At 35.0% G+C, this 18,265-nt stretch overlaps 2 protein-coding genes across 3 annotated transcripts; both read right to left on the bottom strand.

The window, feature by feature from the left end:
* Positions 1-2,554: 2,554 nt before the first annotated feature.
* On the bottom strand, positions 2,555-6,307 carry LOC115994243 (perakine reductase-like). Of its 2 annotated transcripts, none has more exons than XM_031118310.1 (7): positions 5,957-6,305; positions 4,851-5,021; positions 4,241-4,444; positions 3,938-4,110; positions 3,657-3,753; positions 3,289-3,442; positions 2,555-3,043 (listed from the first exon to the last, which is right to left on the bottom strand). In XM_031118310.1, the coding sequence occupies exons 1-7, from the start codon at positions 6,014-6,016 to the stop codon at positions 2,868-2,870; spliced, it is 1,035 nt and encodes a 344-aa protein (XP_030974170.1). In that variant the 5' UTR covers positions 6,017-6,305; the 3' UTR covers positions 2,555-2,867. The 2 variants fall into 2 exon arrangements, with proteins under 2 accessions (XP_030974170.1, XP_030974169.1); XM_031118309.1 differs by having other exon boundaries at positions 2,596-3,043; positions 3,938-4,140; positions 5,957-6,307.
* A 2,091-nt stretch (positions 6,308-8,398) lies between these two features.
* Positions 8,399-17,554, bottom strand: LOC115995253 (perakine reductase-like). Its single transcript, XM_031119756.1, has 8 exons — positions 17,407-17,554; positions 16,868-17,038; positions 15,483-15,692; positions 15,030-15,202; positions 9,768-9,864; positions 9,321-9,474; positions 8,864-9,032; positions 8,399-8,755 (listed from the first exon to the last, which is right to left on the bottom strand). Exons 1-8 carry the CDS (start codon positions 17,476-17,478, stop codon positions 8,731-8,733), a joined length of 1,071 nt encoding a protein of 356 aa, XP_030975616.1. The 5' UTR covers positions 17,479-17,554; the 3' UTR covers positions 8,399-8,730.
* Positions 17,555-18,265: the final 711 nt, after the last annotated feature.

Genomic DNA, 18,265 nt, shown 5'->3' with positions numbered 1-18,265 from the left:
TAATATGTTAAACATTTTATTAAACTATTTCATCATTCTATCTCTACCAATATATCATGCAATTATTTTGGGAGTGTTTGATTGGTATTATTCCTTTATGAGGTGGTACAGATTCTTCAAAATTATGTTATACTTTTTAAGTTTCAAATAAATTATTCAAATTCATCATCCTCTTAAAGGATATTATCATGATAATAAAAAATCTTAACAAAATTGCACTTAATATTACACAAATATAGGCACACTCAAATGCATAATCAATATTGTGTTTTGATATAAATTCAATTATCACTTCCAAAATAACTAAGTATTAACTCAAACAAAAATCAAACTAAAGTTATAAGAGGGAGAGAGACTACTTGTGATGGGGAATTCAAAAATACAACACCAATACATATTAACCCAAAATAGAGTTTTAAAAAAACACAATGATTCATCAACCTAAAGTAAAATTGCAAGGAAGAATATAAAATCAAGAGAGAGAATAATCACCTTTTCAAGAGAGAATAACAAATTTATAGAAAATTAGATGAGAAGAAAAAAAAGTAAAACTACAAGATATAGTAATAAACATTAAATTATCTAAGTCATGCTATGTAATAGAATAGCATTATATTTCTTATATAGTATCTTATAATTCAATAAGATAACATCTATGAAATCAAAGAAAAGAAAAAATATAACAACTTTAAAATACAAAACTAAATCACATCAACCTAAAGTAGAGTTATAAAGAACACAAAAATTCATCAACCTAAAGTAGAGATGCAAGAAAAATAATAAAATCCACCAAAAAATGATAAGAGAGAGAGAGAGAGATAACTTTTTGTGTGTGGGAAGACTATGCATATAAAATGAGAGTGGATTGCAAATTTAAAGTAAGAGGACAGGTCCCTCATCAAAAAAAAAAAAAAAAAGTAAGAGGACAGGAATAAGAATAGCCAAAAATAAAAGGAAGATAAGGAAATAGAGGAAGATTGATATTAAGGTAGATAATAGTAGGGATATAAAAAGGCAAAAGAGATGGGAAAGATTAGAGAATGTGTAAAAATAAGTTGGGAAATTAATGATGGGAAGATCATGAATTGAGAAAGAGAAAAGATGATTAATTATAGAGAATGTGTGAAATGGGAAACCCAAAATATATATATATATATATATTACTACCAAACAAAATTAGTTGATGGGTATATTCTATATGACATTGAATGATTTCAATACTTTTCTTTTCTTTTTTTAATCAAGAAAGAGAAATTTATAAAGAACTGGCAAAGGAATCCGGTCAAATTGGGCTCGGCAATTCATGAATGTAGTGTTGGTAGCTATGGAAATGGTTGTGGTGCTGGCCACGGTGGTGACTTGGAATTTTGCTTTGGGGAAGATGGTCTTCTCGTTTCAAAAGCAAATTAATAAAATGACATGAAGCTTTTTGAAAAATCCACTATCAACGTTCTCTATAAATAGATTAACCTTCACAGCACGCGCTCATCCAAATCAAATCCAATACAATCCCAAAAGTTAAGAGAACATTTTTTCCTGCAATATCTAAAGGGTCACCTTGTGTTGAGTATACACGTTGTAGAAGTCCCACTTGGAGAAAAGTAAATAATTTGAGTAATCTATATATATTTATATATATATATATAGCCAAAACTCAAAGAAAATCCAATTAAATTTTGATTGGATTCTTAAGTTTGGGACACATGTCCCATTTAATTTTTAATTTTGTCCCAAGTGAATTATTGATCATAAAAATCGAAGAGTCTAAATCCAATTAGATTCTAAATTGGATTTCAAATGGAGTCCAATTTTCCGCCACGTATCCATCTAAATTTTTAATTTTTGTGTTAAGTAAATTTTTGGGTGTAAAAACTGAAAAATCTAAAACCAATTAAATTCTAAATCATATATATATTAGAAATGTAAGATTTAAAAAAAGTATAAGCTAATACCCAAGTATGATTTGAACATCTTCTAAAAAAATACTAATTTGAACCGTATAATATCATTGTGATTGTTTTTAATTGTATTCATGCATATACATAAGGCTGCACACTAATTAATATAACATAATCGAGTCTTAAGTCCTTAGGTTTAATCCTTTTTTTTGTAAGTGGTATCCCTCAGGTTTTAATTGGAGTTCCACCAAGGTACTATCTCCCTAGCATTGACCTCGATCGTAAGTCTCCCCCAACATATTATCTTCCTGATCAATTGGACATTAAAGTAGTTCAAATATCCCAAACTATTTGCCTTGGTTTGATTACCATACCTTCAGTTCTACTTTTTCTGTGTCCTGTTACCAAGTCATAAATACTCTCGAATAGTTTCTGTTGGTGCCTAATTAAGCATGACAGAAGCTAAAGCTGCTATACCTGTATAACTAATCCCTTAACAATTATTTCCCAAAGTGAAAGTTCTGGAGAGGCTACAAATGTTCCACAAGATTTACGTCACAGGAAGATATTATAGTCCCAGAAACATTAGACTATGAAAAGCATATTGAAGGGATTACTATACACCAAAAAATCATTCACAGAGAAGAAATTTACCTCAAAGTTGTCATTAATTTACAGAACAAGAATTTTAAAAAGTGGAAGCAAAAAATATAAGGCAGCTTAGATAAGAAAACAGATAGGAAACTTTCCTACAAAGTACACGCCAAGATTTCAACATGAAAATGATAATACGTACATAATTCGTTCATCACTCATCCACAATTCTCTGAAGAAAATTCCTTCTCTCATCATATCAGCAAGACATTTACATTTTCACCCAATCATTATTCCAGAAAAAGCAATATAGTAAGAAAATAAATAAAGAACATTTACATAGAAGGATCCACTTCATTTGTTCATAATTTGCAATTACTTTGGTGGGGTATTTGCAGACTTCCAAACATATTGAGAAAACATGTCATATTCTCGTTGTCCACTAACGTCACCAATGGGCACAGCATCATGAATTTCTTTCAAATCGTCTTTTGTAAGCTTTACAGCCAATGAACCAATGTTGTTATCAAGGTTCCTAACTTTAGTTGTCCCTGCAAAATATCAAGAACGAAACAAGAATCATCCATGTGATAAAAATCTTATGACATGCTCAAGACCATGTACATCAATCAAGATTTAGGCATAGGTTAACGAAGGAAAAGTATAGTTTCCATAACAAATGAAGATTAGGATTTCTTGTTGCATAGTTGTGAAGAAACCAAACAAGCATTTACCAAATTAATTCAATCACATATATCAAAATGATGGCATTTATAATGGAAAGAGATGACTATACCAGGGATAGGGATTATGTCAATTCCCTGATGGAGAAGCCATGCCAAAGCTAGTTGAGGAGTGGTGCAGGCATGCTTTGCAGCCAGATTAGAAAATTTGCTATAAAGAAGTTTGTTTCTATCCAAATTCTCATCATTGAACCTTGGATGATAAACCTGTGATAGGAACAAGAATTTGAGTTTAAAATGCAAATTCCTCTGCCAAACAAGAAATCATTCACCCATATGTGTAATTCATAATCTGGTAGGACAGCTTCAAGGTTAGGATCTGCAGGGAATTTCTTGCATAATCTAACCCATTCAAATTAATAAATCAAAAGACCATAATACAAAAATTAATATTGCTCATTATTAATTCGTAGTCACATACCAACAAACTACCAGTGGGTAAGCTCTCAACAGCTCCCTTGCCACCAAAGAACCCACGACCAAGAGGACTATATGCCACTATCCCAATACCAAGCTCCCTGTAATAAAGTGGTGAAGCTTCATGAAGTAGATGATAAATTCTTCATTCAGATTTTGAAATACTCTTGAGTGTATCTAATTCAGAACCAATCCCAAGATTGCAAAGGCTACAACTTTCACCTATGTACCTTACAAATTTGGTTTAACAATGCAAAAATTAAATAGAGCTATATATCAACAAACCGGCAAAGTGGAATTATCTCATCTTCAATTTCACGGGTCCACACGGAATACTCCATCTGTAAGGCAGTGATGGGATGAACTGCATGAGCTCTCCTTATTGTGTCTACACTAGCTTCTGATAACCCAATGTACTTTATCTTTCCTTCATCCACCAGCTTCTTGAGCTCTCCCATCTTCCTTACAGAATGCAAGTCAGACGTAAACAGAAATCACAATTTTGAATATAGTCTTGTGCGTTCAAATAATAGATCAAGAGTTAGAAAAACATTTAAGAGGAGAAAAAAGAAATCTCTTTATGCTTACAGTATCCTCAATTGGCACTGAAAGGTCAACACGATGCTGATAGAAAAGATCAATGTAGCCTACATCAAGCCGTTTAAGACTCGCTTCACAGCATTTCCTGACATATTCAGGAGTGCCCTTTGCCCCATATTTACCCTCCCCTAATACAGTGACTCCAAATTTTGTAGCCAGTTGAATTTTATCCCGAGGAAGCTGCTTCAAAGCCTGCGAATAACAACAATACTGCAATCATTTTGGGGATATAAAATTTCCACTAGATAATTCCAACAAAAGATTCATATCTGAAAAAAAAAAGTATTCTGGTTAAACCGTATTGCATATACTGTGCACAAACAATCGCATTCTTGCCATGTTTGAAGCATAAGTCAACTGGTCATATCATTTTTTGTGCCTTACTGCATTTATCTTAATTCATATTTTCACTCAATTTCCATGTTTGAATATTTCTCATTTAATTAAGAAAGAAAGGAGTTCCCACAACCCCCAATGGGAATAGTGGGGCTGGGGGAAGGTAAATAGAATAAAAATTGAATAATCAAAAAAATGAAACATGATCATTTGTATGCTCAATTTATCAGCTTCAAACTTCAAAATAAAAATAAAACAATACCTTGCCAACCATAATTTCATTATCATGATTATCTCCATAGAGATCTGATGTGTCAAAGAGGGTGATACCCCTATTGAATACTTCCTTGATAACTGAACAACCATATTCATGAGAGTGAGGAGTGTTGTATACTCCTGACAGCCCCGCACATCCAAAGCCCAATCTAGAAATCTACAAACCAGAGAAGAACCCATTAAGAGAAAACATTAGTCTTATTCAAATGCAGTGAAAATAGTGATGAGAAGCTACAAAACCAAAACATTGGATTTCTTTATTCTTGGTAGGTCAAGTTAACACTTAGTCCCCAAGCCAAGGTCAGCTCTATTTATCTATTAATTTCTCTAGATCTTACACAAGGAGTTACTTTCATGATGCTTGTAACGCGTTCAAGATTACTCACATGATCTTTTTGTAATTAATAGAAAAAAAAAAAAAAAAAAAAAAAAAAACCTCGCTAGATGTGACTTTGTAATTATTTCTTTATCAAATTTCTTAGGCTGGATGACTCTGAAAGGCCTTGATTGAATTACAAAACCTATTATTGGAAGTCGTAGGAAAATAGTGAAGATTTGCATCTGCTTTTGCGATCATAGAAATGCAAAAGGTACCTCTTGGTGTTTCCTAATAGAGAAGTCTACAGTTTAAATCCCCTCACCCCCATTATAACTTTCAAATTGTAAAAATAAAAAAATGGCAGCGGATGAAGAATCAATTTTTAAATTAATTGTCATGTAATATTGTTCTTTCTGGCTGATATATTATTGGAATAAGATTCTAGCATCCCAATAAATCCTAGAAAGCAAATCTTACACACTGTGATTGAAAAAGTTAAAATAAGATAGACTCTACAAAGTGCACACCTATATAATAAAATTTGCAACTTGAGAACATGTGATGTTAGTGTTGTTCCATTAAACACTTGGCAGTATAGTAGTATACACACCACAGTAAATATCAGACAGGCAGCTATTGTCGAAACTAGATAGAAAGCCCAAGAAATGGATGCGAATCACAGTTGCAGTTGGTTTAACACTTACTTAATGCATGAGCAAAATAAATGACTTCTCCAAAATGTTAGGAGAGAAGGAAATGACAAACAAAGTTACCTCCAATCCCTGACTGCCAAGTTTCACTCTTGGGATCTGGATTTGGGGCTTCTCCTCCATTCTTGACAAACATGAGCTTTGCAACGCTAGCCAAGATGTTTCAATGAAAAGTACTTCTCTTTCAAATCTGACAAGGTGCCGTAGTTTAGTTTTTTCCCACCAATACAATTATTGCTCCTAAATCCTAATACGGTTTGGTGGCTAGGGACTACTAGCAGAGTGCAGACGTTGACTTTTTTTTTCTTCTTTTTTTTCGATCCCTGGTTTTTTACCTGAAGCATATTGTAGTCGGTGAGAGGAGAGGCACACGGTACACATGTAACACTTGAGCAAAGGATTTTTGAAGTCGGTCATGGATTTTTGACTGAATAGTAATGAATACAAAATATTAACTGGAACCAGTCCGCCACACACCCAAATTCACACCTAATAATTTAATTTAATATGTTTAGTAGTCAACTTGTGATTAAATTATAATTCTTACATTTGGGATCACCACCAGAGGTACCTAATCAAAAATTGAAATTATTGTACACTAATCACTAGTTCATGCTTAAATATGCTGTGAAATTAGATGTGGGTTTAGCTGAGTCCCTATAGTTGTACATTTTGTGTTTTGGCTGTTTGGGTTTTTAAATAGAGTTCTTTTGCTACTGTTATTATCTCCTAATTTCATATATAGTTAAACTGAGAGTACTTGTGCTATTGTTATTATCTCCTGATTTTATATATAGTTAAACTGTGATCTTATTGTTGTTAGTGGATGTAGGCTTGTCAAATCATGTAAATTTTGGTGTTTTTGGTTTTTGGAAGTGTGCTGATTAATTATTTTTGTCTTTACTATTAAGTCATTAACCCAAAAAAAAAAAAGGGGCCTTTAATATGACTAGTTTGAATTTTGTGGGCGCTAGTTGCACAACAAGTGCTATCAAAGCAAGGTTAAGATTAAATCTTTTAGATAGTTAGATTATAGTAAAGATGATAAGTATCAAGCGTAAAGTAGAGAAATTTTGTGGTAAGGAAAAATTTTCTTTTTGGCAAAGGTGAATAAAGAACCCCTTAATCTAACAAGGAGTTATAAATACCTTAAAACTCAAAAAAAAATGAGTGACGAAGTCCAAGAAGAGATGAATGAGAATGCAACCAATGCAATTTGTCTCAACGCAAGTGATGTGCTCATTCATAACATCCTATAAGCATAAAAAGCACCTCCTATAAGCATAAAAAGCATAACGGATTTGGAAGAAATTACAAGGTCTCTATATGAAAAAGAATCAAACAAACAAATTGTACGTGATAAAGCACTTTATGACTTGCAAATTAAGGAATGATAGTATCTATTGGAGCATTTCAACATGTTGAATTTTGGGGTAAAGCTTGAGGATAAAATGACACTTCTATTAGCATGGCTTCCCACATCTTTTGATTACCTAGTGAATATGTTGATGTTTGAGAAAGAGACACTAGAACTCTAAGAGCTGGAATTCTTGTGAAGCAAAGTCAAACAATCGTAGTAGAAGCAAGTATATAAACAAAGAGCTCTAACAAGACAATATCTCTATCAAGATCACGTGCAAAGAATGATATAGAATGATTTTGTTGTCACAAGAAATGAAACTACAAATATCAGTGCACAGTTGAAATAACACTTGGAGGAGAGAAAGAAGATGTTTTTATAAATTATAATAGACCGCTTGCCTCAAGTATATATCCTTAAAAGCCATCCATCTATAAACAAAATTCTAACACATGGGTAAGCTTTACACCATTCCAGATCCAGACTTGTCCAGGCCTATAAATCCAAAACACCAAAACATGATAAGAGAATGATGCTACCCAAGCTGCTTATCTCATCACCCTTTAAATTACCAATAATTAATAATGTAATTGCTATAACTAATAATGCAAATATTGTGGATTACCTAATACGTTTACTACATGTAAATGAATTTGAAACTTGTATTAATGGTCTTTAGATATTTTATTACTTGCTTAAAACCTCTTTCCCTCTCTCTTGTATGTGTGGGTTTGTTTCTCAAAAAAAAAATTAGTAAGTAATATCAATTAAACGTTTGGTGGTGATTGACACTTATAAATTCCTATGATTGGTGGCTATTCTACAATCCAACACACAAGAAAAACCTCACCGACCAAAATTTGGTATTGACAACTTGATGACTCCAGTGGGTACACCAAAGGATTCAAACCCAAATATTACTATTATTTTGCATATTATAATGTAGATAATATGTAATATAATATGCACAACATATAAAATAAAATAACATAATAAAGGAATAATAACGCAAACAAGAATGTTCTGTCCTTTTAAATCATGTAGGTTTTAAAGATGCGTAACAATTACTTCCGCTAGAAAAAGTTTTGGAGAGGATACACAGCAATGTGCATTTCAAAATTGTTTTAACACCCAAGAAATTAAGATGTGATAGCTTCATGAAGTGATAAAATAATGTCTAGCATAGTAACTGAATCAGCAGCATACACCAAAATTCATTTATGGATGAGTTCTCTCTCTTGTGCTGTTATGCATCAGTTACTTGGAACAGAAAAGAATTACAAAACGATCGAAGCTGGCAATATGAGCATAACAACTGTTTGATTAAACATGCATAAGTTTTCTTCAAGAAAATTCCCTTGGGAATGACTTTTTTTTTTTCATGAACAATCTCAACTCAACTACACACAGCTTTATTAGTCCTAGCTAATTGAATAAGAGCCGGCTCCATTGATCTTTTTTCACTCATCAGCGTAGGCTACGTGTCTTTATCTGCAGTTTTCCTGAAAATAAAAAATAGAGGAAGCAAAAAGAAGTTAGAAAGGGAAACACTTTAAAGTTAAAAAGGATCTTAATATTGTTCTGCCTTTATGAATATAGTTTGTGATTACTTTGGTGGGGTATTTGCAAACTTCCAAGCATACTGAGGAAGGGAAATTAGTCTATGGCCAACAACTTCATCAATGGGCACAGCGTCACAAATTTCTTTCAAATCATCTTCAGAGAGCTTTACAGCCAAAGAACCAATGTTTGTATCAAGGTTTCTAACTTTAGTTGTACCTGTATAACATCAACAAGAGAGAGAGAGAGAGAGAGAGAGAGAGAGAAGAAAAATCATCCATGGGATAAAAATCTCAAAACATGCCTAAAAACAATGCTTATCAATCAAGATAATATATAAGTACTGGTTGATAAAGAAAAATTGTAGTTTCTTTCCCATAAATTAAAACAGAAATGCATCAAACCAGATAAATAATTATTAATAACTCAGTTTTGCATGGTAATGAATAAAACTATTATTAAGTTAATTACATGAAAAAAAAAAAAAATTGAAAGAGTCAATTATACCAGGTATTGGGATGATGTCGTCACCCTGATGGAGAAGCCATGCTAAAGCCAGTTGAGGAGTAGCACAGGCATGCTTTTCAGCCAGGTTGGCAAGTTTGCTATAAAGAATTTTGTTCTTCTCTAAATTCTCCCCAGTGAACCTTGGAAATTTATTCTGTGACAAGAACATAGATATGACTTTTAAAAGCACATTCTAGTATTTATATTACAAACAAAAAAAAACAGGAAGTCATTGACTAATATTTTCATGTTAGTAAGATAGTCTGTCTTTAGCAAAAATTAAGATAACTTCCTATTCATTTGCATTATGCAGTAGATTCTCAAAAATATATATAAATATATATATATATATATATATTTATATGCATTATGCAGTATATATATACACGACAAAGTGATTCCCCGAAAGCAGAAAGTTAAGACAACATTTTATTTCATGTAACATACCAATACACTCTCAGTGGGCAAGCTCTCAAGAACTGCCTTCCCAGCAAAGAACCCACGGCCAAGAGGACTGTATGCAACAATTCCAATACCAAGCTCCCTACAAGTAAATAGGTGGCAGATCACTTGAATCATGCAGCACAAATTCTTTAAGGGGTTTGAGAATATAATCAAGAACAGAAAAATATAAATAAACTTTGGAGGAATCAGCATTAAAATGGGATAAAAACCTAAGAATCATCGCTAAGGGTTAATTAGCTGAACTCAGTATCAAACTATTGGAAAAATTCCAACTGAAATTTTACAAATCAAACAAGCTGTAAATATTACTGAACTCTAAACTCTTTGAATATAGTTCCAAACTTATCAGATCAGTTAGGAAAGGAAACAATACTAACAAATGATATTTATTTTATTATTTAGTAAGAAAAAATAAATAAATCCAACTAGGAAAAGGAAATGACGTTTAGCAAATTACATAACAAAGTGGATAAAATAAACTAAATCATATAAATTAATTGATTGAGCTTAAACCCAATTGGTATTAGGCCATGTCCATAAAATCACTTGTTGGACCAACTTTTTGGGTCAATGTTCATGTGTATGTGTAATTGAAGCCATGAAGGCTTGCATTGTTGTATCTAGTGCCTGCTCAGCTGCTCCCCAACTTGATAAAATACATGACATCCTAAATTCCTTTTTTACTATTAAAAAAATTCCTAATTTTGTTTAGTCCGATTTTGTAATATTCCTCATGTAGCAAATGTAGCAGACAGGGGTGACTTGATGCATTTGAAGGCCTAAGAAAAAAATTAGTTATCTTGTTTCATATATAAAATTACTATTAATCAACATGAACCACATAGGATTTTTTTTTTTTTTTTTTTAAGTTTATAAACACAAAGAAATTTGACAAAACTTTGATGTGGCAAATTGATAGTAGTGAGTAAAAGAGTAATGTCAGTGGTGAATCTAATTGAAAACTAATAAAAATTTGCTAACTTGACTATTGTGAAAAATGTTGTGAATTTTTTTGTGAATTGCTTTCTTTCTTTTCTTTTTTTCTTTTAGAAATGCTACATTCAAAATATTTTTCATGACAAATCTTAGGTGTTAAGTTACTTCTTGTTTTCTAGTTGAACCTACTACTAAATTATTTTTTTGCTATCGATAACAACCTTTAACAATCCGCTATTAAGATTTTTTGTAAAAATGTTGTGGACATAGTATTTCTTTCTCTTTTTTATTTGTTTTTAATTTGATAAGAAAATATTATTTTATTTATTGGTTAATGTAAGGACTCAATTTGTAACGACCCCAAAATGATATTGGGTTCGCACGTTGAAGGCCCAAACAATATGATTTGTAAAGCGTGGGCTTAGAAGGTTAGACCTTGGTCACCGGACGATGGTTAGTCATGGTACTCATACAGAAATGAACTATGTTCGTTCGAGAAGTCTTTCTCCTCGGCACGGCCTGGGAGGCTCTGGTTCTTGGCCTTTTTTCCCAGCCCCTTTTCTGGATTGCTTACTTCTCTTTTTATATTAGTCTTTACCCTTCCTCCAACATCCACATGTAGGTTCAGCTTTCCAGGGTTGATACTTGTCCCATCAGCCCATACCCAAAGTGGTTGGGGGTGGTTGTAAAAACTGAAAAACATTGCTCTGTCAGGTGCAGAGTATTTAATTGCAGTAATGGCAGTCTTTCCTTTGTCCTTTGTCGCCAAATTGTCCAGGGGCCCTTTCTCCATCAATGTGGATATGTTCGGCTTTTCCCTAAACTGTTCCTATACCGTACTTGCCCTTTCCTTCAAGAGCGCGTTGGGATGCTGATGACAGAATCATCATCGGCTATATCTCTAGGCCATTTGGACTTTCACTGTATGTCCTCAGCAATATCCCTCCTCGGTTCGGGCCTTGGGCCCTAAAGTAAAGTGGGTCGGGGTCACAAGTTCTCTGGCCCCACAATAGCCTCTCAAAATCCTGCTGTCCGGCCCTTCAAACGGAGAGGAGGGTTTTGGTGACGTCGGGTCTATGTCACGACTTGCCAAGTTTTGTCCTTCATTAATGTTGGTGTCTCTTCATTTGCCTGGGAAATGCTCTTGATTATGAGACATTCCTTAAGTTTTACTCACGTCGTGCTTTTGCTGTTTCAGTACACGAGGCGCGTCTTTAATAAGTTCCTTTTACGAGGCAACGCCAATCCAACGGTTGTAGACGGCGTTGAGAGTTGAGTGGGAATTATCTCGTTTGTAGTTTTTCTTGGAAATCTGTACATATTAAATGCCACCAGACTTACCTTCCATATAAAAAGTAAGGTAGGAGGTCATTTCCTTGGCGTACAGACCCCTCAATCTTTTCAAATTCCTAAATCACCTGCTGTACTCAAAGTCCTCACTGCCAGTGGGATTAAGCCTTAGGGAGTGATATGGTTGGGGCAAAGATGGGGGTGAAGGGACCACACCCTCTCCAAAAGCACTGGGTCTCTCCGAGACTCAAGATGGCCCGGTCAGGACAATGGAGACAGAGACTCAAAACATTTCTCCCCATTGACAAGGCGGGAAAGAAGCCTCTTCTTCCTTTAGCCAAAATCCGAAACAGGTGCTGGTCGCATCAGATTTTTGGTGCGATAGCACTGGAGTTGCTCATCGTCGGTACCATCCGCTCTCTCTCAAGCGCTGCTAATATGGCACTGGCCTGAGGGGAGTCAGAGCTGGCATGGGGACTAGGCGTCCCCACTTCCTCCTCTCCTCTTTCTCCGGTGCCTCCTTTTGCCTTCACTTCTTCTTCTCTTCCATCACTAGGGACATCCTGGTGCTTCTGCTTCTTCTTCTGCCTCTTCTCCCCTTCCACCAAAGGGGCCATCCTGAAGCGCTTAGTCGCCACTAAAGCAGAATTTTGAAGGATTTATCATTCCCTTGTATCTTTTTACTTTTTGCTTTTGTAGTTAGCTTCTGGTATAGGCTTGCTTAAGCCCTTCATTGTACGTTGTACTATTTCTTTGTATTAATAAAAGATGGCTTTATTTGATTCTAAGTATTCTTTCTCTTCTGCAATAGTTATATTGTGAATGGATATGCTTTTTTTATTTATTCTGAACGATACTTAGGGCCGAAACTCTTGTTAACAAAAGCTATTATTTTGAATTCATTGAGACTAACAAGCACAATAATGCCGACCTGAAAAAGGTTATACATACAAGACTAACCGAGATAACAGTTGAATGCTCTGTATTGCATATGAGGTGATCATCTGAGGATGGGTAACCCAAAATGAACTATCCGAGAAGGTCGCCGAGCGCTAAGGTGCTTTGCCACGTTCCTGACAACATTCATAACCTTAACCATTTTTGGCATCCGGTCCGAGGACTGAGGTATGATTGTACCGGGCCTAAATACTCGTTTACATTAGTTTCCCTAGAGCTGGGGATTCAAGGACAGGACGGGATTTCCATTCTGTCTAAGACTTAATCCATTATCTAATGACTAATCTCCCCATAGGTTTGAGTCCGAGGACCATGCAATACCTTGGTTCTGTCCAAAACTTGGATTTTAAGTAGTTGGTTTTCCCTATAGGTTTGAGTCTGAGGACCATACAATACCTTGGTTCTGTCCAAAACTTAGATTTTAAGTAGTTGGTTTCCCCATAAGTTTGAGTTCGAGGACCATGCAATATCTTGATTCTGTCCAAAACTTGGATTTTAAGTAGTTGGTTTCCCCATAGGTTTGAGTCCGAGGACCATGCAATACCTTGGTTCTGTCTAAAACTTGGATTTTAAGTAGTTGGTTTCCCCATAGGTTTGAGTTCGAGGACCATGCAATACCTTAGTTCTGTCCAAAACTTGGATTTTAAGTAGTTGGTTTCCCCATAGGTTTAAATTCGAGGACAATGCAATACCTTGATTCTGTCCAAAACTTGGATTTTAAATAGTTGGTTTCCCCATAGGTTTGAGTCCAAGAACCATGCAATACCTTGGTTCTATCCAAAACTTAGATTTCTCTTAAGTAGTTGGTTTCCCCATAGGTTTGAGTCCGAGAACTATGCAATACCTTGGTTCTGTCCAAAATTTAGAATTTTCTTTAAGTAGTTGGTTTCCCCATAAGTTTGAGTTCGAGGACCATGCAATACTTTAGTTCTGTCCAAAATTTAGAATTTTCTTTAAGTTTGGGGGGATTAGCCCCTCGGCCAGGGTGTGGGACGTTGATCTGATATTGGAAGCCCCTAGAATTGCTCGTGCCACTGGTGCTTCGAAGCGCAGCCCCTAGTGGAACTTTATATTGGGGCAACAATAACAGGTTGCTGGAAGTGATGGAGGGACTTTCTCGATCCACCGCTTGTGCCAACGCACAAGCTTTTCCCACAGACGGCGCCAATTGTAAGGACTCAATTTGTAACGACCCTAAAATGATGTTGGGTTCGCACGTTGAAGGCCCAAACAATATGATTTATAGAGCGTGGGCTTGGAAGGCTAGGCCTTGGTCACCGGACGATGGTTAGTCATGGTACCCATACAGAAATGAACCATGTTCGTTCGAGAAGTCTTTCTCCTCGGCACGGCCTGGGAGGCTCTGGTTCTTGGCCTTTTTTCCCAACTCCTTTTCTAGATTGCTTACTTCTCTTTTTATATTAGTCTTTACCCTTCCTCCAACGTCCACGTGTAGGTTCAGCTTTCCAGGACTGATACTTGTCCCATCAGCCCATACCCAAAGTGGTTGGGGGTGGTTGTAAAAGCTAAAAAGTATTACTCTGTCAGGTGCAGAGTATTTAATTACAGTAATAGCAGCCTTTCCTTTGTTCTTTGTCGCCAAATTGTCCAGAGGTCATTTCTCCATCAACGTGGATGTGTTCAGTTTTTTCCAAAACTGTTTCCATACCGTTCTTGCCCTTTCTTTTAGGAGTGCCTTAGGGATGCTGAGGACAGAATCATCATCGGTTATGTCTCAATGCTATTTGGATTTTCATTGTATGTCCTCGGCAATTCCTCTCCTCGGCTCGGGCCTTAGGCCCTAATGTAAAGTGGGCCAGGATTACAAATTCTCTGGCCCCACAGTTAATATTTTGGCTTAATTAATACTATTGGTTAAAATTTATGGGCCTTTTTTTTTTCACTTGAGGCCTTAAGCAGCCGCATCAATGGCTTATACCATTGAGCCGGCCCTGGCAGCAGAATTTTAATATCACGAAGATTGAAGTATTTGACATATGTATACAAATTTATAAATTGGGATTAAAAATGTACACACTGGATAAGTAGATATGAACGAACCGGCAAACTGGAATGATCTCATCTTCAATGTCACGGACCCAAAGGGAATACTCTATTTGTAAGGCAGTGATGGGGTGAACTGCGTGGGCTCTCTTTATTGTGTCCACACTAGCTTCTGACAACCCAATAAATTTTATCTTTCCTTCCTCCACCAGCTTCTTAAGCTCCCCCATCTTCCTTACATAAAAGTTAAACAAAGCAGCATTAATCTAGATTGAACATTAGGTACATTAAATTAATGGATAGAGCCTAGGAACAAAACTAATTTAGTAACATTTATCACAGATTATTGAGCTGGAAAGGTGTCGTTAAAGTAATATCACATAGGCTTATTAATGACATCTCTTTTATTATGCATCAATTATAACATATTATGTTAGTAGTTGGGAAAAACATTAGTATATAAATTTCTGTCACTAGATTCTAAGAGGATAAAAAAAAAAGGATGCTTACAGTATCCTCAATTGGCACTGTAATGTCAATGCGATGTGGATAGTAGAGATCAATGTAGTCGGTGTCGAGTCGCTTAAGACTAGCTTCACAACATTGCCGTACATATTCAGGGGTGCCCCTTACGCCATAGTGACCATATTGATCCCCCTCTATGACCACACCAAATTTGGTAGCCAATTGAACTTTTTCTCGCGGAAGTTGTTTCAAAGCCTAACAACACAAAATATATATAATGATTACAAAAGTGAATCGCTTGATCAATGTGAGAATGTAAATTTTCCATCAGATATTTGCTACAAGAGATGCATTTCTCAACAAAACTAATCATGTTTATGTAGTATCGTGTTTGTTTTAATTCTACAATCAAATATTGTAAGTAAGCATAAACTTAACCAGTCACTGATTTTAATAATATTATGATTATTGTCCTTGCTGTGTTTTAATTATCTACATGCATATTCTCATTCAATTGCCACATCATCAATATTTCCCTATAAATTAAACCTATTTAGAACACCCACCTAAAAAGCAAAATCCGGTCTAGTACATTCCATAGCAAAGATCAAGCATCCCACAAGGCTCACATAACGAACTTGATCCATCATCTTCTTTTCCTCTTCCAATTTTGGGATTGTTCAGAAAACAACAAGAAGCGATGTGTGAATGATGTTTTTACCGGCTTTGCCTTGCTCATGCCCAACAACTCAAGCAACTTCTCCATAAACCTCCTTTGGGAGAAGGATGCATTTTGAATATAACAATAAACATTTGAATAATCAAAACATTTGGTATTGGTTTGATCCACACTGATGTAGAATTAGTAACCCAAGCCTTCATTAATCAAGGAGACTATCATTAATCCCAATACAAGTGTGGGTCATGAAAGGTAGTAATAGTCCAAATACTAATGGTAGAATTGCATGAAATTTGGCGGCCTAAAAAGAAATGATGTAAGAACAAAATTCATGGCTTTTTGCCATGATTTTGGTTGTTTTTACACAAATTCCTTCATTAGATCTCAATTTTAGCAAATTTGTAATTTATGAAATTTTTATTCTTTTTTTTTTTTGTATCATTTTTGTTTTAGAACTCAAATATTGTGGATTTTATAATGCTTCTTAGGGTAAGTGGTATCAATTTATGTAATTTTCTCAAATTTACATTTTTTTCCTAAATTCGTACTTAACACGAATTAGGATTTATTTATATGTTCCTATACAAATATAAAGGTTATAACTCAAGCACTCTTATGCTATTCTTCTTGAAATAAAAGTATTTTATTTCTTGCGTTTAATCCGCTATGTCATACACTAATGAAAAATGGTCATTTAAAGTCATAATTCTGGTTAAAATTTCAAAATAAATACAGAAATATCAAATATTACCTTTCCAACCATGATTTCATTATCATGATTATGGCCATAAAGATCTGATGTATCAAAGAAAGTGATGCCCCTATCAAATGCTTCTTTAATAACTGAACATCCAGCTTCATGAGAAAGAGGAGCGTTATATAGTCCCGATAGTCCAACACATCCAAAGCCCAATTTAGAAACCTACTAAGCAGAAAGGACCCATTAGAAGAAATCTATCGGAAGTCGGAGGCTTATGTTATATATGTATACATTCAAAGATAGGAATGATAGCTGCAGTGTGATACTTTGATATTGTTGTAAACATTATTCCACTTTCAAATTAGTGTAAATTTTTAAAAAAATGAGGAACCAAACGAAAAAACTGAAAAGTAATAATGTTTAGAGACAATAATATGTAACGTAGGTGATAAATTGAAAATCAGAAGAGCATATGCAAATCTTTTGTGGGACGTGTATTGATTGTTGTTTCAATAATGCATTCAAAGTGTGCTGCTAGCTAGCTAGACTGGTAAGAAAACTAAGAAAGTGAAAAAAGAGAAGAGATTGACCTCTAGTCCCTGAGTGCCCAGTTTGACTAATGGTAATGGGATTAGGATCTGATCCTCCTGCTTCTCTTCCATTGTTAAGAACAAAACTCCTTTTCTCGGACTCGGATCTACAATTCTAGTACTACAGTCAGTCAAACACTGTTTTGTTTTGTTTAATACAGCAATAAATAAAGTCACAATCTCGTTGGTTCTGAGTTCTGACATTTGATGATTTTTTAACTTTTTATTCCTAAACATGTTTCAGTTTTTTTTGCTACTCCGTGACCCAACCTAAAACCATGTCGTATCCACCTGTGCGTTTACAGAAGATAAAACGACATCGTCTAATTAATTTAGACCAAAAAAAAAAAAAGGGCATCTTTTCAGGACCAAGTTACACGGTGTCGTATCGACGTGTAATGAGACATTTGATGATTTTTTAACTTTTTATTCTTAAACATGTTTCAGTTTTTTTGGCTACTCCGTGACCCAACCTAAAACCATGTCGTATCCACCTGTGCGTTTACAGAAGATAAAACGACATCGTCTAATTAATTTAGACCAAAAAAAAAAAACATCTTTTCAGGACCAAGTTACACGGTGTCGTATCGACGTGTAATGAACCCGAAACGCACTCTTTCTGTGTCTCCTTGTCCTTGAAATCTGAGAAGAAACCAAATTGAAGGAGAATCAGAAAATGAAGGTAAGGTGTCAGAAGGTGTGGATGATGATGGTAATGGTAATATTGAGCTTGAGTGCGTGTACGTTCTTTACGAAGGCGATACCATTTCAGGAAACTTCGTAGTGGTTGACCTTGACATCTTCTGGAGCTCCGATCACCTTGGCATCGATTTCACCGTATGCTAATCTCTTCTCTTCC

This window comes from Quercus lobata, chromosome 6 (genome assembly GCF_001633185.2).
Source record: "Quercus lobata isolate SW786 chromosome 6, ValleyOak3.0 Primary Assembly, whole genome shotgun sequence".
Taxonomy (NCBI): domain Eukaryota; kingdom Viridiplantae; phylum Streptophyta; class Magnoliopsida; order Fagales; family Fagaceae; genus Quercus; species Quercus lobata.
This window is presented reverse-complemented; position numbering and strand designations above follow the sequence as displayed.